The 21,618-nt window shown below is 36.2% G+C and overlaps 3 protein-coding genes across 3 annotated transcripts; all 3 read left to right on the top strand.

Moving 5' to 3' along the window:
* Positions 1-4,827: 4,827 nt before the first annotated feature.
* Positions 4,828-7,655, top strand: LOC143600336 (uncharacterized). The gene is made up of 4 exons (XM_077078058.1): positions 4,828-5,139; positions 5,208-5,330; positions 6,349-6,639; positions 7,403-7,655. Exons 1-4 carry the CDS (start codon positions 4,891-4,893, stop codon positions 7,598-7,600), a joined length of 861 nt encoding a protein of 286 aa, XP_076934173.1. The 5' UTR covers positions 4,828-4,890; the 3' UTR covers positions 7,601-7,655.
* A 323-nt stretch (positions 7,656-7,978) lies between these two features.
* Positions 7,979-10,943, top strand: LOC143600338 (uncharacterized). The gene is made up of 5 exons (XM_077078060.1): positions 7,979-8,044; positions 9,431-9,607; positions 9,689-9,766; positions 10,735-10,769; positions 10,868-10,943. Exons 1-5 carry the CDS (start codon positions 7,979-7,981, stop codon positions 10,941-10,943), a joined length of 432 nt encoding a protein of 143 aa, XP_076934175.1.
* A 2,365-nt stretch (positions 10,944-13,308) lies between these two features.
* Positions 13,309-21,202, top strand: LOC143600335 (ADP-ribosylation factor GTPase-activating protein AGD5-like). Its single transcript, XM_077078057.1, has 11 exons — positions 13,309-13,425; positions 15,747-15,805; positions 15,907-15,997; positions 16,110-16,164; positions 16,241-16,331; positions 16,418-16,614; positions 17,583-17,762; positions 17,871-18,052; positions 18,822-19,076; positions 20,649-20,707; positions 20,801-21,202. Exons 1-11 carry the CDS (start codon positions 13,375-13,377, stop codon positions 21,003-21,005), a joined length of 1,425 nt encoding a protein of 474 aa, XP_076934172.1. The 5' UTR covers positions 13,309-13,374; the 3' UTR covers positions 21,006-21,202.
* The last annotated feature ends 416 nt before the right edge of the window (positions 21,203-21,618 follow it).

The raw sequence follows: 21,618 nt of genomic DNA, 5'->3' as shown, positions 1-21,618 counted from the left end.
AATGGCGAATCTTGGCGATCGCCATGGGGTGTAGCTCGGTCAAATGAACACCGTGCCTCTCAAGGACACGGTAAACAAATTTTGTCAATGGGAATCTAAGATTCCCATAGACAAAAAATGCAGCATAAACCCCGATCTTGCCTCTGGGGGCATCGTACACGGTCTGGTGGGATTCAGGAAACTCAGGCTCGAGATGATCGAGCATGAACTTCCTGACAACATACCGGTACTGATCGCCGGGCAGAGCACACTGGCACTCGCTAGCAGTACCCCTGTCGTCAGCTATAGCTTCAGCATCACGAGAAGACATCTTGCAGAGGAAGAAAAGAACGATTTCGAGAGAATGCTCGATTGAATAAAGGAGTATTCGCCGGAAATCGCCTTAAAGATGAAGAGAAGAGTGAAAAGTATTGATTACAAATAACCCTCTCCCCCTTTATATAGTAATCGCAATTAATGCGGTGAATTTAATGCGGAGGAGAGAGAAATCGAATGTGCAATGAAACTATGACACGTGGCAAAAAGCAAGCTGGCAACAGCTGTTGACAGGACGCGTGCCAGTAATTTCGCGGCCACGCGCCCGAAAAATCGTGCCCTCGCGCCAGAAAAAGCGACTGGAATGACCATGTTCTGTCACGTCACCATGTTCTGTCACGTCACCATAACCCTCTCCCCCTTTATATAGTAATCGCAATTAATGCGGTGAATTTAATGCGGAGGAGAGAGAAATCGAATGTGCAATGAAACTATGACACGTGGCAAAAAGCAAGCTGGCAACAGCTGTTGACAGGACGCGTGCCAGTAATTTCGCGGCCACGCGCCCGAAAAATCGTGCCCTCGCGCCAGAAAAAGCGACTGGAATGACCATGTTCTGTCACGTCACCATAACTTCCTGCACGTCCTGACAGTCAGAAGAAACCGTCGCACGACGTTTCAGAGGTTTGGACTGTTCTTATCTTTTCACCAACTCTTCGAATTTCAAAATTCAAAATTCGAAAATATTAAAAAGTAAGCGGGAAAATACCCCTTACCCCTTGGCAAACAAGTAACCGTAAGACGGATGCGGGTACAGTGTAAAGGCAAAACCTTTCACATACCTAGCACCCGCAGGGAATTGAAGTCAAGAACCTTGGCAAATAAGTAACCGTAAGACGGATGCGGGTACAGTGTAAAGGCAAAACCCTTCACATACCTAGCACCCGCAGGGAATTGACGCCAAGTAAACCTTGGTGAACAAGTAACCGAAAGACGGATGCGGGTACAGTGTTAAGGCAAAACCCTTCACATACCTAGCACCCGCAAGGAATTGAAGCCAAGTACCTCGGCAACCAAGTAACTATAAGACGGCTGCGGGTACGGTGTTAAGGCAAAACCCTTCACATACCTAGCACCCGCAGGGAATTGACGCCAGGAATACCTTGGAAGTAAAGTAACCGTAAGACGAGCGCTGGTACAGTGTTAAGGCAAAACCCTTCACATACCTAGCGCTCCGCTGGGAATTGAAACCAGGAAGGATCTTCTGGGCAATGCTTGCGGAAACGGAAATAACATCCCCGCATAGCAGGAAAGTCGAGAACTACGTTGTTTGAAGCTCCAGAATGGAATTGGTGGTTTTAACATAATTGATCACTATGTTCAAAACTACCAAAACCTCATGGAAAATACATACAACTGGGACTCAATGCTCCTGACTTGCGAGGAGGTTACAGACCTACCCGCATCATACCCAAAGACCAAGCAGGAAACTCGGGCATTTCTGCAAGTGACAAGGACTTCCGCGGAAAGAATCCCCATGGAAAACCTTACAAAACCCTTTTCAAAACCCTTTGCTTAAGTCCAAAAGTTCACCTCACTTTATTAAACACGCATGAGAAGAACATTGGACTGGGGGGACTTGAAGAGGTAGGTCCCAGCAGAGCCCAGTTGGACCCGCAAGACTCACCTTAAACAGGGACGTCTGCGCAGAGACCAACTGGATCCGCAGGACCAACCATGCTCAGAGACGTGACGTCCTTACGCGCAGTACGCAAGCTGGTCCCGCAGGAAAAGCCTCCCAATGGTGAAGGACTCCGCCTGTCCCCGCAGCCTCGGATACAAGCCATTAGGGAAGGCCACCCGCGCAGCATGGCTACACGCACAAGGCACTTAGCTCTCGATCAGTGTCACCTGAAGGAATGAGCAAAGCCGGGAGCAATCCCGCACAGAGGCGGGAGGGGGAATACTCCCGCCCAAATAAGCCAGTCTGTATACTGAAGGATCTTTTACTGTACCTGACGAGGTATGGGCGAAAGATCTGATCAGAGATACGACAGCTCACTGATACAGTATGGCGAGCAGCATGCTCCTGTACTGTATCACTATTAGCCGCTGCCTACTCACCAACTACTGTCATACCACGTGCGTAGCCGGCAGTTGGTGGAAAGGGAATAGTATACAGCAGGCCTGGTCACTATCAGCCGCTGCCTACTCACCAACTACCAGCAAGGCACGTGCGTAGGCTACTGTTGATGAACAGGAACACTGTTGCAGCTGGCCATACCTCCTTGGAAACCTACCTTCGGCTATAAATACCCCAAATGGTATGATCATCTAAACACATTACATTATCTTATATCATCATAATATACCTGATATCTGCTCTAGCAATCTCTTAATATACTTTTATATTTAAAGAGCAATCTAGTCTGATTCTCACGCCGGAGGGTGGTCACAAGGAGGAACCCCCCCCCCCCCCCTTCTCAGTGACGAGCTCACGGTGTCTGTTTTGCAGGTTATCAGAAGAACCATCTTCCAAGGGTCTAACCCCTCGTGGGAAACAGCTATCCAACCCCCAGGTTACCAGTAATCTGTCCGGGGTCCGGTTAGTGTTTCTTCACCCTTACACAAATAAACTTTTTCAAATAAGCTAAAAACCATCTTCAAATAAGCTAACACCAAATTAAACTTATTTTGTAAAAAAAGCTAAAAAAGCTAGTATAAGCTTGCCTAAAAAGCTAGGACAAACACATTTAATTATGCCATAATTAAATTTGAGCAGCAAATTTGTTTTCATCCATGGGCTTAAAATTCACACGGACTGAGAAATAAATCGGGTTATAAGGCGTTCAAATATTATTAATGAAAGTGATTCAGACTTTGTCGACACCACCTACCTACCTACCTACCTTGTTTCATATTGGTTATATCATTTACGTTTACACTCACACCACCTATCCTCGGTACTTTCGTGGCACAACGAAGCAGGTACCCTTCATTATTTTCACAATTAAAGATGAACCCATGTTTTAATCTGACTTTAATTGCTTGTTTTCGATCTTTATGCGTTCGAAATTGACTTGAGTTTTTGTTTGAAATCATTTCACTATGTCTGGTATACACGTAGTCAACTCTACTCAACTTAATTACTAGGTTATTATTATTATTATTATTATTATTATTATTATTATTATCTTGCATACCATTAATCGTCATTAACACACTGCAAGTTCTTTTGTTTCTTTTGTTAATTAGACTATTTTCATGCTTTAACTGATTATCACTCATTAATCAATCTAGATCTTGTAAGTTCAAGATCTAATTAGGGGTGTTCAGTATTCGAATCGTACACGAAAAACTCAAGATTCGCTTTGATTCGAATCCCAGATTCGTATTCGAATTTTGATTGAAATACGAATTTGTGATATTCAATTTCGATTGGTTTCTGCCCCGGAGGCTGTGAATTTTCTGAACAGGATTCAGCGTGTCGTACATGGTACTTTTTCGGCTCCTACGGCCCAACGCTTCGTTTTTAGTAGGATTGGTTTTGCTATTCAAAAGGGGGTTGCGGCGCAGCTTGTTGCCCGTTTGCCTGCCACTTTATTGTAATCGTTTTGATTTTAATGAGAAATAGCAGTCAAAAGATTTCGATTCATAATTCGAATTCAAATTATACATTATATCTTAAATCTTAAATATGTATAAACAAAACATTTAAAAGCTCTATGGTTGCTCCCTAAATTCTAAATTCTCTCAAGCCACTAGATTGCTTTATTTGTAAATAAAGACTTCTCATGCGTTTGACCCGAATTCACAGGTATGGGTCTCACCAAACCCAGATAGCCCTTAAATGGTATATAACATCTCATTAAATTAAAAATTAACCTCGCCAAAAATTTGATATGCAAATCCTATAAAATTGGGATATATTAAAAATTAATATTCGATTATTACAAAAAGGATATTATTTATAATGAAGAAACAATTTTGTAGTAAAAAAAATAAGCGGGTCATGGGTTTCACCAAATCCATATAGCTTTTAAACGAGTTTTAACATCCAATTTATTTGTGAATCACTTTCATAATCAAACACTAAGTATATTATTAACTTTCTTACAATAAATAAAATTAAAATTCAAAAAATATATTCACAATATTATAAACGAAAAATGTAAAACAACACTGTAATACGGGGACAAAAGCTAGTATTTTTATATAATATATATACACATCTCTTCTTAGACTTTTTAGAAAACGCACATTTAATATTCAATCTAATGATCAACCCAAGAAACAATTACCTTACATCACAAAATGTGTGAAAATCCAAATCCATAACTAGTAATCGGCTTTAAGTTTTTTGTATTTAATTTCTTGTTCATTCAGTTTGTTACTTGGTCTAATGGTTTGTTATTTGATTTCTAGAGCACTTTGTCAACTAAGGGTGTTCAGTGATCGTATCAAACTCGAAAAAGTTGATATAAAATTCGAGTTTAGTAATAGAATTTGGGATCGAATTTGAATCCAGTTTCAGAATTTTAAAAATTAGAATAATTCAAACGCCTCTAGATCTAATACAATATATTTATGCAGGTTTGGTGATTTTCTAGTCGGCTAGCGTTGAAGATCACCAAAATGACTCATAAACAAGAAACTTTGCTCGTATCTGGAGCTTTCGTAGCGATTACAGTCCTTTTATCGTTGAAATTGTTTAGAGATCATCTTTCTCATTGGAAGAAACCCAAAGAACAAAAGGCGATTCTAGTTATTATTTTAATGGCACCAATCTATGCTGTTGATTCTTATGTCGGGTTGCTTGATATTCGTGGTAGTGAGACGTTTTTCGTGTTCTTGGATTCGATCAAAGAATGCTACGAGGGTCTGGTAAGAATAAAAATGTTTTTTTTTTTTTTTAATTTGAAGAACTTAACTGATATTGTTATGAAATGCAGGTGATGGCAAAGTTTTTGGCTTTGTTGTACACTTATTTGAATATATCTATTAGCAAGAATATAGTCCCAGATGAGATCAAAGGAAGAGAGATTCACCATTCATTTCCCATGACTCTTTTTCAAGTAAAGTTACATTTTTTCATTCTTTTTATGAATTATTTTTAGAAAAATGATATATGTTTAGAATGGTGTTTAGGCATATAATGATGGAATGAATAGTGGTATGTGTATATTTTACATGAAATTCAAAGACCGCAATACTATCTAGAGGTGCTAAGATGGCTGGGTCAGTTTTGAGCTCAAACCACCGAAAATTCGGTTTTTGAAATCCGTTTGTTTTCGGGTTTGTCGCTTTTTCTTAACGGGTTTGGTTTTTTTGGTTTTCTCAATGGGTTCAGTTTTTTCGGTTTTACCATTTGGCCTTGAAAATTTTGGGCTGAAAAAAGGCCCAAAATAATGAATTTGAGCTTGAACTTTGGGCCTAAATTTTTTTTAATGTTAATTAATGATAAATAATATTACATGCTTGGACTTAAAATTTTTGGGTTACTCCATTTGTTAATTTCTTATAAATTACTTAAAATTGGTTTTTCGGTTCGTTTTTTGGGTTTTTGGTTGATGCGAACCGATACCGAACCAAAAAGTTGGATCTTTAAAAACTTAAAACCAAAACATCGGTTTTGTATTTGGTTCGGTTATTTCGGTTTAGTTCAAATTTTGGCTGATATAAAACAGAAACCGAACTGCGAAGTCAGATTTTTTGAAAACTTATAACCAAACCGTTGGTTTATTATTGGGTTCGGCTACGCCGGTTACCACAGTTCGGTTATTTCGTTTTCGTGCAGACCCTAGTGATTTTTTTTTTATTATTTTTTATATATATACGGAAAAATGGGTCAGTTTGGATTCACCCGCAAACACTTTTTGATCATTACTTTATTTTTTCTGATAATTTAATGTGTTAATAATTTTTACAGCAAATTTAATGTGTTGACCCGTTTCCTTTTAACTCTTTTTATTTCCAGTTTGACCCATTTGGATAAAAACACAAGCCAAACCGACCCATTCATAACTAAACAACTTGAAATTGCCATATCATATTATCCCCTCTATCACTAACATATTTACAAATGGAATGCAGCCTCATTCAGTCCGTTTGAACCATCAAAACCTGAAGCTCCTCAAGTATTGGACATGGCAATTTGTTGTTATCCGCCCCGTTTGCTCTGTTTTAATGATAGTTCTTCAACTGCTTGAGATATATCCTGATTGGCTAAGCTGGACATTCACCATGATCTTAAACGTATCGGTTTCGTTAGCATTATACGCGCTTGTGGTATTTTATCATGTATTTGCTAAAGAATTGGCCCCACATAAGCCCCTCGCTAAATTCTTATGTGTCAAAGGAATTGTCTTCTTCTGCTTTTGGCAGGTATAATTCTTGCCTTACGTTAGGGGTGTGAATTTTCAACACACACGAACCTGTCAGGATACTTGCGAGTTTGAGTTTAGTATAAACAGGTTCGGGTTAGTTTCTGGTTGAACCCGCAAACCCGTCTAGCTAATGGGGGGGGGGGGGGTAGTGTTCATGTCACACGGCGGTTTCGTGGGTTTGAGCTTACTATAAACGAGTTTGGGTCAGTTTTGGGTCAAACTTGCGAACCCGTTTAACTGAATGGGTCGTGTGCACGTCAACCAGGCAGGTTGACCCGTTTGACCCATTTATTTATTTCATATTTAAAATTTTATTTTGTCATAAATTAAATTGGTTTGGGTATTTTAAGCCAAAATTTAGAGCATAAAAAAAATTAACATATTGCAATTGTTTTATATACATTTTTATTTTTAGTTGTAAAGTTCTAATTTTAAAGTATCAGTATGCGATGAAAATAAAAAATTCAGGTGGAGCGTGTCATATCTGTGTCAACCCGGCAGGTTTACGAGTTGTTTTATGTCTTAACCGAAATTGGTTGGGTATTTTAAGGCAAAATTTAAAACTTAGAAAAGAAATTAACATAAATGTAATTGTTTTATATACATTTTTATGTTTTGTTGTAAAGTTTTAATTTAGAAGTATCAGTCTGTGATATAAAAATTCACGTTTAGGTGTCAACCTGTGAAAATCCGTGTTGTGTTCAGGGTTCACATGCCTGACACAATTTTCGGGTTTGATATTGATGTGTGATTATTTGCAGGGAGTTGTGTTGAGTGGTCTTGTGGCAGTTGGGATAATCAGATCCGATCACTTCTGGCTTGATGTGACACATATTCAACAAGCGTTGCAAAACGCGTTGGTGATTGTGGAGATGGTGTTTTTTGCAATCTTCCAAATGTATGCATACACTGCTGCGCCATACAAGGATCTTGATGTGAAAGAGAAGAAGAGTGAGTGATTAAAAGTATTCATATTAAGGGTGTTACGGTATTTATGTAAGAGGTTCAAAACATATATGCAATAATAACTATTTCATCTTACAAAGGGGTTGTATTTTGATTAATGCAAAGGTGTAATAGGTTTTGAGTGAAGAGTACTTTATGGTGTTTTGTTACACATTTGTATGATGCAATTTCTTTAAATAATAAAAAAATTTCTATTATAACCGAAACGAAATATCAAATTTGACGCGCTGTAGTTTTTTTTAAGAAAATACATTCAAATTTGACGCGCTGTAGTTTTTTTAAGAAAATACATTAGTCAGGGTTTATTATTTTAACTAACGTTAAAATATGTTGTGGGTTGGAGAAGAAATAAGAGACGGGATGGAAGGATCATGGGCAAAGGCGGCGCCCGTGGATGGGACATGATCAAACGTGTGCTCGTGGAGGCTCCGGGGATGGTATATTAGGCTTAACCCTAATTTATGTTAGCTATTACTTTCTTTCATTGCAGCTTCACAACAACTTTTGACACTCCACATTGCCACCAGATGATGAATGCCAACAACAAACTGTGCGTTATCATTTGGGATAGACTATACGCACACCAATAACCAATTACATATCATATGGGTCGTATGGTCACACCGACTGTATGAGTATTATAGACGACCATCTGAGTATATGGTTACTAACCACATGGCCTAAAACGTTCATATAAACCATATGAGATGTTCTTATAAATTATATTATACAGCTTGTATGATGTATCGGTCTATTATAAAAGTAACGCACACCATAGACGCGGGGCATTCGACCCGTTTGTTGCCCTTTTATTTTCAAAGAAACACCCCAGAATAGAGGTGCACAATAACCCGAACCTGGAATCGGGCCTGAAAAAAAATTCGGAACCTGGTTTTTTTACACCTGGGTTTTTAATGCCAACCCGTACCTGACCCTACCCGTAGGGTATGGATAGGGAATGCATTTCAGTACCAAAACCCCTAGTCAGAACCGGACCCAATTTGTACCTGGTAATACCTAAAAATCGGAACCGGGTTTTTTCAATACCCGATCTATACCCGAAATTAGCCGAAAAGTACCTGAAAAATGCCCAAAAAATACCCCTAAAAAGTGCAATCTTAAAAAGCCCGAGAGAACCCGAAAATATGGTTTTTTAATACCCGGGAATATGGTACTCAAATATCCGGTTTTAGAATACCATGTTGTATACCGGACCCGAACCCGACTCGGGCATTGCCAATACCTGGATATACCTGAACCTGGTTTCATATCCGAAACCTGGTATTTGAAAAACCGATTTCTACACCTCTACCCAAGATGAAAGTAATTGATTAATCTACTGTCAAAGTGATTGTTCATTTGTTTGTTCTAACTTCTAAGTTCTAAAGGTAATTGATCACACAGTTAAAAATAAAAAAGAGAAATAAAATAACACAATTTCAACAAACCTGAAAGACATCCGTACTCCAAGAAAAAACATATCCTTTTTTAGTTAAACAGACACTTCAACTCTACACTACACTACACATTCATTCATTCATTCATTCATTCATTCATTTCAACAAAACCATGACCCTCTTCCAATATTCATAAACCCTTTACCCACTTCCATCTTCACAACCATGACAACATTAATCATAATCCCACAAATCCTCACCAATCTCACAAAACCACCAAAACCCATCAATCCTATTAGCAAACACATTTGTTTTTACCATCAACAACTGGGTTTTCAATCCAATGGCAAGTTATTATTTAACGAGAGTATAAACAACAACAACAACAACAACAACAATAATAATAATAATAATAATAATAATAAGAAAAGACTGGTTCTTGTAAGATTTAATAACCTTAAATTCAACGGCGGCGGCGGCGGCGGCGGTGATGACGGTGGGACGTCAAGGGTTTTGGGTAATCTTGCTTTGGCTATTGGGTTGACTTATCTTACGTTGACTGGTCAACTCGGGTGGATACTTGATACTATTGTTTCCATTTGGGTATGTGTGTTGAGTTTAAATTTGGTTTAAAGATTGTGAATTTGAAGTAATTGTGTGTGTATGTTGCGGTTTTGATGGCAGCTTTTCGTGGTGATTGTTCCGGTTGTCGGTTTGGGAGCTCTTATTTGGTGGGCTAGTAAAGATATGGTTGAAATCAAAGTAAGATTATTAACTCACAACATTCAGTTGCTTTGGCAGTTAGTTGTTTGTTTTGGAAGTGCGGGAAGTTAGTTTGCGTTTGTCTGTTTGATAAATGAACGAACATAACAAGGAATTTCGTTTGATTAGTTAAATGAATAAGCATGAACAAAGGTTGCGTTTGTTCGTCTGTGTTCGTGAACATTAGCTAGCGTGTTCGTGTATGTTCGATCATATACGTTCGTTTATGTTCATTACTTCATTTATTAAAGGCTTCTTATATCTTATATTTTGTAGTTATATCTAAACATTTAAACTTTTTATACTTTTAATTTTTATTATTTTACTAGCTTAACTTGCTTCCTCTCGTATTTAAGTTAACCTTGATGTATCTTTCGGGTGGTTATGTCTAATGCTTGGGATAAACAATGTTGTTTTTTTAATTTTCAAATTGATATATCTTGCTTGTGTTCGTGAACGTTAGCTAGCGTGTTCGTTTATGTTCGATCATAAACATTCGTTCATGTTCATTACTTCATTTATTAAAGGCTTCTTATATCTTATATTTTGTAGTTTATTATCTAAACATTTAAACTTTTTATACTTTTTAATTTTTATTATTTTACTAGCTTAACTTGTTTCCTCTCGTATTTAAGTTAAACTTGATGTATCTTTTTGGGTGGTTATGTCTAATGCTTGGGATAAAAACTGTTTTTTTTTTTAAATTTCAAGTTAATATATTTCGTTTGTGTTCGTCTATGTTCACTTAAGTTTGTTTGTGTTCGCTTAGCAAGTTAACGACCGAACATGAATGAATACGGACAAATTCATTTTCTTAACGAACGAACACGAAATTTCGTTCGTTTGTGTAATCATGAACTGCCCGTTTGTTCGATAAAAGCAATGAACAAAGCCTCGTCCGGTTTGGTTTGTTTACATCCCTAATGGCTATAAGTAACTTCTGAGGTAACGTTTTAATTTTTGTGCAGTGCCGGAGTTGTGGAAATGAATTTGAAGTTTTCAAGTAAGAAACTCGATCCGATTGTTATAATTCTTATTGTTAAAGATTGTATGGACTATGGAACCTTGTTTGTGATTCGGTTATTATATTGTTGGTTGCAGATCTATGTTAAATGATGAACCGCAGCTTTGTCCTTATTGTAATAAACCTTTTTCAGGTAACATATTCAACATTTGACTCGACAAGTAATTTAAAAGAATACTAACTAAAATGTGTAATGGAGACATTTAGCGAGTTGTTTTCGACAATTCTTATGAGTGAATGTTTATTGGATTTCGGTGGTGGGTGACGCTATGAAATCCTCCAAGGAATCTACGACATTTGGTGAAACATTTAGCGATTTGTTTTCGCAGCAAGAGAAAGGTAAACCGATTTGCAATGATTAAACGCTCAGGTTTTGATAATACGAGGTTTTGTTTGTGTTACTAATAGATATAATTTTGCAGGGAAGGCTTCATCTAGAGCTGTTATTGATGTTGAAGCCGAGGTTAAGGATGTCGAATGATATATAAATGTTAGCGCTCTTGTAATTTTGTTAAGTTGTTAATATGTATTATATAATTTGTTGTAGAACAACACATAAGTAGTTGTTAGAACCAAAACAAATGTATAAGTTTGAGCTTGTATTTTAAGATATGGGAGTGTCAAAGGGTGTCATTGTTTCATAACATATTGGCATTAAGTTAACTTTGTTCAGGAGTGTGTTGCCTTTGTGAAAGTCCGTGCCGCTCGTACTCTTGACACATTGGCTTGCATATGTCTTCATCATAAGTTTGCTATAGTAGTTACTCTTAGGCTGTGTTATGGTTGCAGGAGAGAGTGCAAGGTAATGAGCAGACGAGGGAGAGCGAAGAACATCGCTCCCCCACCCCCTGCCCTCATGCTGTGTTTTTAGTAATGAGCGTGGTCATCATCTCGCTTGTCACGCATTTGGATTCGACCATTGAGTGAGGTGGCACAGGTTGAGTATAGCTAGGTTTTATTCGTTTACAATATCAAATACCGATTTAGGGAACATGATCAGCATCTTAAACTTCTAGAGAAATTTTTGTTTAGGTCACGTGAAGCCTTCTCAAATTGCCTGGCATGGATGTTATGGCAAAACAAGATCCCTTTGTTTTTGAACATTTTTGTTTTTTTTGAAAAGGGGGGGGGGGGGTTAAACATTCACTTAGTTACGTTTTTGTTCCCCCGAGGAAGAATACATTGAAATGCGTTTCTCCTTTGCCCTTTCGCTAAAGGCTTATGGAATTGGATGTCCTTGTGGTTTGGTATTATCGTATTGACTTCTTGGTGTATCCTCAGTAAATTAACTTGCGGCTTACTTCAAGTCTATAAAATTTGATAAAGGAGGCAAAATCTCCATTCTATTCTTTACACCACCTTTTGGTATTGCGGAGATTTAATGCTTTGGCTTTTCTAAGGTTAAATAACAAACCTTTCTCCAACTGTGGGATGACATCAAAGCTCAATCGTTCTCATAATGCAATCCATCATTCGTTGCTTCCTCATATTCTCGCTCCTACTTACGAAATGCTTAGCTTTTGTTCAAAAACTTAAAATTTAATTTGTTTATTGCATTTCGTCACTTCTCGCTAGCTTTCTTTAATTTTCCATTCTTAAAAAAACAAATTCTGTTATAATTTGACTACTAAATTATAACAAGATTATCAATGTAATCTTTGAACTTGAAGATGACAAAAACAAGAGAATATGAGATATATAAAACCGGTAACTTTTCGATATGTGTATTTTCATTGTCACATGTGATAGATATATATACACTATTATAATTACTATTTAGGAGGCAAACGTAATTAATTGGGTTGAAAATCTTTCATTCATTCACATGGATATGTTTTCATCCATTCACATGAATACCACGTTTATAACAAATTCGCAGTTTTCACTTTTCATTAACTAGCACACATATTACTGTTTGTGTCCATGCGGTTTTAAGGCGGGGGCACAATGAGTCCCTGAAAATTTTTTTGAACTGGTTGAGTCCACGTGGTTTCAGAAACGAACCATTTGAGTCCCTGTGATTTCAGAAACGAACAATTTGAGTCCTGTGGTTTCGGTAAAATGAAAGTTTTACACTGAAAGTTAAGTAACGGCAGAGACTCAAATGGTTCGTTTTTGAAACCATGGGGACTCAACCAGTTCAAAAAAAATTTTGACGACTCATTGTGTCTCTGCCTTAAAACCACAGGGACGCTAACAATAATTTTCTCTAAATCTTAACATTTATATAAATCAAAAGTTTTACATTTTTCTAAACTCAAAATATCAAATCATTACACAAAATTTATAAAATAATAATAAAAAAAACCATATATCACAGTGAGTAGGTGTAGGACCGGACCGAGGCAGTGCGCGTAGCCTCCATCACACGTGTAAAACCAAACCCGTACCCAATAATCACCCCCCTTCACACGCCGCAAGCAGCAGGAGTCAGTAGTCAGAAACCAACAACCAACAGCCAAAATATCTATCTGTCTATCCCGATCTCACTCCGGCGATCCAATTCATCGCCGTCGAGTCACCACAGATCTCAATCTCAAACTCAATCGGAACCGATTGTTCGTTATAAATTACATCGGCAGATATGAACGAGAAGGCTGGCGTCTCAAAGGAGCTCAATGCTAAGCACCGAAAGGTATTGTGCTTGATATTATTTCACTTGATCTGTCTTTAATTGTTCGTGTTTTAGGTTAATTGTTGACTTTAGGTTTAGCTGATCTGTTTTTCATTTAGTTTTAAGTAGTCGTGATATAGCGGTTATTGGAACTGGATCGAAGGTGTTCGCTCGGTTATTTGATTCGGTTCGGTTTGATTCTTCGGTTGCAGCTGCTTAATAGGCTTTTAGGTTAATTGTTAGTTTGAGATTAGAGATCTGAAGCTTGTTGTATAGTTGAATTATAGCTTTGTATAATTTGTTTTGGAATATAAGAAGTATTTAAGGTCAGTATGATTGGCAAGTTGATTGGCTGATTGATCCTCTGTGAGCAATTTATTTAAGTTTAGTTGTTAATAAGAGTTTTAGGTTAATTGTTAGTTTAGGTTTAGCTGATTTGTTTTTGATTTAGTTTGAGTGCTTGTGATGAATGGCTATTGGAACTGGATCGAAGGTGTTCGCTAGGTTATTCGATTCGCATCGGTTGTAGCTGTTTAATAGGTTTTTTGTTTAGTGATTTTCGAGACTGAAGCCTGTTGAATAGTTGAATTGCAGCTTTGTACTATAACAAGTATTTAAGTTTAGTATGATTGGCAAGTTGATTGATTTGATTCTCTGTGAGAAAGCTATCTGAATTTAGTTGTTAAAGAGTTAATTTGTGATCTGTAGGCAGAACATGTGATCTGTAGGCAGAACAGCTTGTATATATTTAGTTAAATAAAGGAGTATTTCCATTCACTAAAACCATGCTTATACTAATGGATCATGTAATAAAAACTTTTGCATCATTAATTGTATGAAGAGAAAGATTGCAGGGACTAGAAGATTATTTGAATGATTTTGATTCAGCTAACTACTAGGCATTCTTAGAGATCTGCAGCTTGTTAGGTTATTTGATTTGATTTGATTCATCGGTTGCAGCTGGTTAATAGGTTTTTTAGGTGACTTTTAAGATCTGCAGCTTGTTGAATAGTTGAATTGCAGCTTTGCATCATAAGTTTTGGAATATATTTATTAAGTAATTAAGATCAATATGATTGATTGGCAAGTTGATTGATTCTCTGTGAGGATGTTATCTAAACTTAGTTGTTAATACTTAATTTGTGATCTGTAGGCAGAAAAGATTTTGTATTTAGTCAAGTAAGAAATGAGTATTTCCATTCATAAATTTACTAGAAAGTGCTTTTGATCACTTGGAAAATATGGTTTTGTTACAAAAATGGGCTATAACAACGGATAATTGTAACAAGAGAGATTGTGGGCACTAAAAGATAATTTGAATGATTTTGATTCAGCTAACTACTAGGCATTCTTGCATTGGCTCATAAGGAAAGGGTGAATAAAGCGGCAGCTATTGTATATATAATTCTGCTTGTTACAAATGGTCTATCTATCCACTAACTTGTTTTGAATTAAAAGAAAGTGACTGTTACAACTTATTAGGTGGACTCCAATTCTCTATTACTCTTTGGATGCTAGTGCTATCAAAATGATGAAGATAAGCTATAGAAGATAAACCATTATGAGTTTGTAGATTTGGTCATTAAGATTGAGCGTTGTTTACTGTTTAGTGATTTCAGAGATCTGCAGCTTTGCATCATATGCTTTTGAATATAAGAAGTAATTAAGATCAGTATGATTTGCAAGCTGATTGATTCTCTGTGAGGAAGTTATCCAAATTTAGTTCGTAAGAGTTAATTTTGTGATATGCAGACTGTAGATAGAAGTTATAGAACAGCTTTTATATGTATATGTAGTCGATAAAGTTTTCATATGTAAATTTACTTACAAGGCTTTTGATCACTTAGCAATCATGATTTTACTATACACTGGGCTGTATTGATGGATCATGTGATTAATCAAACTTATGCATCAATGATTGCAACAAGAGAAAGATGGCAGGCACTAAATGATCATTTGAATGATTTTGATTCAATTGCTCAAACTCCTAGGCATTCTTGCATTCACTCATCAGGAAAGGGTGAATCAAGAGACGGTTATTGTAGATATAGTCATATAATTGTGCCTGTTACAATCGGTCTATCTATAAAACATTTCTTTTTATTTAAAAGAAAGTGATTGTTACAACTTCTTAGGTGGACTCCAATCCTTTATTACTGTTTTAGTATTAGTTCTACCAAATTGAGATGATTGGATGATGAAGATTAAGGATATAGAAGAGAAACTATCATCTGTTTGTAGATTTGGTCATCAAGATTGAGCATTCTAGATCTAAAAGTGGTGTTCTATGCATAAGGTTGTGCAGGCGTTTGACTGGTTTTATGTGACTTTCTCGTTTTCAGATACTAGAAGGGCTTCTTAAGTTGCCTGAGAACAGGGAATGTGCTGATTGCAAAACCAAGTATGTGAAGCATTAATGACATTGTTAATCAAAGTGTATTTATTAATTATTATCTAGTTATATCAGTACATCAGATGCTTATACTGACCTTTCCATGGCAGAGGTCCTCGATGGGCTAGTGTGAATTTAGGCATCTTTATATGCATGCAATGCTCTGGTATCCACAGAAGCCTTGGGGTCCACATATCAAAGGTAATAATAACTAATAGTAATGACTGTTAGTTTTATTTGCTAAATATTAAACTGCCTGTTAGCAAAAACAAATATTTGTTTTCTTATTATCCATTGATGCACCTCTTTGCAGGTGAGATCGGCTACATTGGACACATGGCTTCCTGAACAAGTTGCATTCATCCAATGTAAGACATATGCTTCTCATGTTTTCTATGTTTCTCATTAAAATTGTGTTATATGATTTTGCGTTATTTTTTTCAGCTATGGGAAATGAGAGGTCCAATAGTTACTGGGAAGCCGAGCTGCCACCGAATTATGATAGAGTAGGCATTGAGAATTTCATTCGTGCTAAGTATGTATCTTTGACGTAACAATTTGATGCCACTTTATTTTCATATATTTTATGGTCTATATTATTAACCCATATGCTTTATAAAGATATGAAGACAAGAGATGGATTGCTAAAGTTGGAAGACCAATCTCACCTCCTGCAGCCCAAGAAGAAAAAGGCCCTGTTAGGCCCGTCGAGAGTCCTGCTAATGAAAGGAAGAGTTTTCAAGCACATACGAACAAAAGCAACACACCCGTTGGAAGAATCAATCTTCGCGTGCCTCCAAAAGGACCTGATCATGTATGTAACCTTGTTTCTCACTCAATTAAGGGTGGCAATCTGGGCGGGTTGGGTAATGGGTCAAAACAGACAAATGTTGAAACGGGTTATATATTAGTGTAGGCTGAAAGCCAGAAACCAAGGGTGTGTATAGATCGGTTTTGGCTTGGGTTGGTTTTGGGCTCAAACCGAACCAAAAACTGAAAATTTGGGTTTGGTTTTCACAATGGATTCTTTTTGGTTTCATTTTTACCATTTGGGCTTGAAAATTTTTGGCTGAAAAAAGTAGCCCAAAATAATGACATTGGGCCTTATAGATTGATGTATTATTACACATTTGGAACTAACATTTTTGGACTGCACCCTTTATTATTTTTATTTAAATCAGCATATTTTTCTATTTTACGCACCTGCAACTCTTTCTCAGCCAGGTACTAAAAATTGGCTTTCGGATTTGGGTTTTTCGGTTTTTGTCATAGCAAAATTGAAACCGAACTGAAATATTATTTTTTTAAAAGACTTAAAACCAAACTTTCGTTTTTTATTGGGTTTGGTTATTTTGGTTTTTTACATTGGTTATCCGGGTTATGGTTCGGTTACTTTGGTTTTGTGCACACTTTAGCTGAAACAGTCTGGGTTGGTTGGCTAACAACATTTTTTTTTCATTTGTTAAAAATTTATTAATAGTTAATCTGTTAATTGTGATTACACAAACAGTTTTACTACAGTAGCATTTTAAATCTTGAATGAAACAATTTTAAAGATTGTATATTTGTGTGTACTAAAAGTAAACTTTGGGTTACGTTCAACCTGTTTGAGATTAAACACAAACCAAATTGACCCGTTCATAAGTAAATCGGTCACAATGACCATCTTTACAACAAGCTTTTGTAACATCAGTGATTTTCTCAACGCTCTTTTAATATATAGGTTTCATCTTGTATTTGTCATATGTTCTATGTTCTGAAAAATTATTAATAACTCAACAGGTAGTAACTAAAGTTGAGCCATCGGTTCCGTCTGCTGAGGTGGCAAAGGAGGTTGTTGAAACTGTCACTCCTCCCAAAGTTGATTTTGCTACTGATCTTTTTGACATGCTATCTATGGATGATGCTCCTACTGAGAAAGTCCCAGAAGCAGCTTCTACAGATGATCTATGGGCGGGATTTCAATGTATGTTTCACTTTATTGTTGTTGTTATTATTATTTAACACTCTATTTTCAGAGTTGACTTATCGATGCTGACTGACTTTCATTGTGATGTGTTTTGACTATTTGCAGCTGCTGCTGTAGAAGCACCAACCACAGGGACCACAGACCTTACAAAACCTGTTGACAATAAGCCAAAGCCCAATTCTGGAATAGAAGATCTGTTTAAAGATTCACCTGCTGTCTCACTACCTATTGCATCAGAAAAGCCTAAAAAAGATGTTAAAAATGATATTATGAGTCTTTTTGAGAAGGTATGTATTCATTTTAATTTTTTAGGCCCATTACAACATAGTCATGCATTATGAAATTAAAATATCACACATCACAAATTAGACTAGTTTTAATATTATATTTTTAGGCCTTCACGTTTACTTTAATTAGTGTTCACTCAGTTATGTTTGTTTATATTCGTTAATTTATGTACAGTTATGTTTGTTCGTTGGTGTTTGTCAACACTTCATTTATGTAGTTAATGAACAAACACGGACACATTCATTTTCTTTACAAACGAACACAGACAAGAGACCATTGTGTGTTTAAATGTTTATGTTTGGTCGTTTTGGTTAAAGTTAAACGAACTATCACGAACATGTCCTGTGCGTGTTTGGTTGGTTCGTTTACGGGCCTAACAGAGGTTGCTTGTTTCAACCTGTTCACTTATAATTGAGTCAATTTGGCTTGTGTTTTTCTTTAACAGAACTTGGCTAACGTGGATAGAATTTTCCAGAATTTACTTTTAACTATAAAATCTCGTAAATCATTATATTCAAAACTTGATTTATTGGCAGAATAATATAGTTTTTGTTTATCATATTTGACGCACTAATTTATTTATAAAGAAAGTTAAAAACTAGTGCACTATAAGCTTGTTTGTTTTCACCATTTATCATTAACAAAGTTGATTATACTGGTTGTTTATTAGCTACATTTTCAATTGGTGAACATTATTTTTCTTTTGTTTAGATAACCATCATAGATAACAAATAATAATTAATTTATATTCTTTTATGAACTTAGCAGGGTAATACTACTACATCACCGTATGCTCTTCATCAACAGCAACTTGCTATGCTAGCTCAACAGCAGTACCTGCTTATGGCTGCTGCAGCTAAATCAGGCGGGTTGCCAAATTTAGTCGGGAATGGGCAACAAGTGCCTGGTGGCACTGCTACAAATTCGTCCAATCAAAATTGGCCAAATATCGGCTATCAAATCCCAGGAATGCAGCAGATGCCAGCTCCTGGAAAAATTGAATTAGATAAATATTTGCAGCAGGTATAATGCTCATTTACTGTGGTTTTGGTTTTTGGTAGGTCTGGCTAAACGGGTGGGTTGGGTTGGGTGGTGGGTCAGAATGGGCCGATTTAAAAATTGTTCAATTTGGTTTAGGTCAAAACGGGTTCTTATCAATATAGGTCGGGTCAAAATGGTCCATGTTAGGAAAACGTGATTTACATCATATGTGCCATCTTTGGTGATTTCACTTTATAATTTCAAAGTTTAGAAACTAAAATTTGGAAACGAAATCGTTATGCGGAATTAGAAACTAAAGCTTGGAAAGTAAAATTTGGAAACAAAAACTAACCTTTGGAAAGTTTTAAATTTGTACAGCTAGCTTGTGCACCATCCATCATGTATATAATATGTTTATTATTAATGATTATTAATTATAATTATAATATGCATATAACACGAGCTATCAAGTCGAGCCTATGTGTCGGGCCATCGAGCCAAGCCACCCCAGGCTTGAGCTCGACTCGATTACAAAACGAGCCGGCTCGCTCGATTTTATATCGAGCTTTTTTCGAGCGAGCCATGAGCCGTGGGTTTTTTGAACACCCCTACACAATTCTAACAAAACTTTTGATTGAAATTTCACTTGATTTTCAGAACAAAATTTTGCAGAAAAGGGGGATACTTTTAATAATTTAAATAATCAAGGATAGATAGAAAACCTAATTACTAGTGAATTTAAAAAAAGCAAACAAAACACCCATAAACATTCAAAGTTTCAAACATAACTTTTAGAAAACATAACAATCAACGAAGGATTTAATTCGCTGGGAGGAACTTGATGAAGAAAAAAGGCACCTAAATCAGATCAGAAAACAAAATTACCTTGTCTTCATTTGTGTTGATTTCATAAACCATTGAAACGACCAAACTATCTAAATCAAAGCAGGTTGGCCGGTTTGAGATTTGTACGCTTTGGTTTTGGCTGTTTAACTATCCGTTTGATGGTTTAGAAAACTTGGAACTGCTGAACCGCCCCCCGTTCAACCTTTATTTCACTTTTTGAATCTTCAGTTATGTTTATGTATCATATAAATATTTCATAAACCTTCTATATCATTTTATAAGTTTAATTCTAACTACTTATTTCCGATAAGAAAATATCGGTTCAAACGGCTAAAACCGCCCGACCAACTCAACCTGGATGGCTTGGTTTTTACTTTGTCCCAAAAACTGGCCAAAATGGACCCTAAACACCTCTATTGGCTTCATCTGAAATACTTCTTGTTTAGAGGCTTATCTGTTAACACTTTTAACAGTCAGCTAGCAAATAGTAATTAGTAAATATCAATTGTTTCAATGATATTTTAATTTTTTAATAAAATGAGGTTTTAACATTTTTAAAGCGGTTTATTCTATTCAACTTGTTTGACGGTTAGAGTTAAGACATAACATATTTATGGGTAAATTGGTAAAATTTTTTGTCTAGGTTTAATTCCGTCTATTTCTTTTTCCCGAATATTTTCCATTCAAATGTTAATACCGAACAAAACAGTAGTGCCGAATAAACGAGAGTTTGCTTGCATTCTCATATAATTTACATATTTTAACCAGATGGGAAACATGGGAGCCGCGAATCCAGTCGGGAATTCATTTCAGGTTCCACAATCTGGGTATAATTTTAACTTGATTATGTTTACACCAAGCTTTTATGTTTTTTTGAGAATTTTAGTTTAACTAGCTTATTTATTCTTGGGTATAATCAGCGTATACACAATGGGCATGAACACTAGTACCAATGGCATGACGCCACCTGGAATTATGGGGCAAAATTCTTCTTTTAGCATGGGGTCATCTGGAGCATCCAAACCGCAGTCTAGTACTACCCAGGTATCGTCTACATCTTCATCCCAGTCGGCAAAAGATTATGATTTCTCATCGTTAACTCAAGGGATGTTCTCAAAACCGTGAGCGGTGGTTAAAGTGTATGATAAAGCGCGATATTCATAAAGGAAAAGCATCAACTTATTTTCCCTGTGTTGGGGATTGTAAACCATTTGTAGAGGGAAGATACAGTTTTCAACTTTTTCTTTGATTTCATATGTTTCTATGATACATTGATGAGGATGATTTATTTTGTTTTAACTTTTATTTTGCTTTATGTATAATGATAAGACCATGCTCTACCTATTTTAATGTTGATATTCCATTTGTTATATAGTGTATATGAAGGAGAGAGAAGTTTTCTAGACGCGACATAATTCGAACCGATCAAATTATAAATAGATGGGTTTAAATTGCATTTGGGTTTATGGTTTATGAGGAAAGTTAACTTGAAATAAAATTAGCGTGCTAGAGTAGTTATATATACAAATAGAGTAATTATGTAAATACTCTAATGTAATTACATAATTACTCTACTTGTATATATAATTACTCTACTTGATTATCACAATTAGCATGTTAATTTTATTTGTATTTGATTCAAACCCATGGCTTATAATACATACAGCGACCTTAAGTTAAGCCGTAGTGAGCGAGCACCACATGAGTGTGTTCATGAGTGTAGGAGTGTGACACTCGA

This window comes from Bidens hawaiensis, unplaced genomic scaffold, assembly GCF_021521415.1.
Source record: "Bidens hawaiensis isolate Kalapana, Puna unplaced genomic scaffold, B.hawaiensis_p1.1 tig00053960_1, whole genome shotgun sequence".
Taxonomy (NCBI): Eukaryota; Viridiplantae; Streptophyta; class Magnoliopsida; order Asterales; family Asteraceae; genus Bidens; species Bidens hawaiensis.
Note: the sequence above shows the minus strand (reverse complement) of the source record. Positions and strands in the feature narration are given on the sequence as shown.

Bases quoted from the DNA above. Each gene is read 5' to 3' on its own strand.
- LOC143600336 (XM_077078058.1), top strand. From the start codon at position 4,891: ATGACTCATAAACAAGAAACTTTGCTCGTATCTGGAGCTTTCGTAGCG. The intron at 5,140-5,207 runs GTAAGAATAAAA...TATGAAATGCAG, and splicing joins AAGAATGCTACGAGGGTCTG to GTGATGGCAAAGTTTTTGGC. The intron at 6,640-7,402 runs GTATAATTCTTG...GATTATTTGCAG, and splicing joins TCTTCTTCTGCTTTTGGCAG to GGAGTTGTGTTGAGTGGTCT.
- LOC143600338 (XM_077078060.1), top strand. From the start codon at position 7,979: ATGGGCAAAGGCGGCGCCCGTGGATGGGACATGATCAAACGTGTGCTC. The intron at 8,045-9,430 runs GTATATTAGGCT...AATAATAATAAG, and splicing joins TCGTGGAGGCTCCGGGGATG to AAAAGACTGGTTCTTGTAAG. The intron at 9,608-9,688 runs GTATGTGTGTTG...TTTTGATGGCAG, and splicing joins ATACTATTGTTTCCATTTGG to CTTTTCGTGGTGATTGTTCC.
- LOC143600335 (XM_077078057.1), top strand. From the start codon at position 13,375: ATGAACGAGAAGGCTGGCGTCTCAAAGGAGCTCAATGCTAAGCACCGA. The intron at 16,165-16,240 runs GTAAGACATATG...TATTTTTTTCAG, and splicing joins ACAAGTTGCATTCATCCAAT to CTATGGGAAATGAGAGGTCC. The intron at 20,708-20,800 runs GTATAATTTTAA...GGGTATAATCAG, and splicing joins TTTCAGGTTCCACAATCTGG to CGTATACACAATGGGCATGA.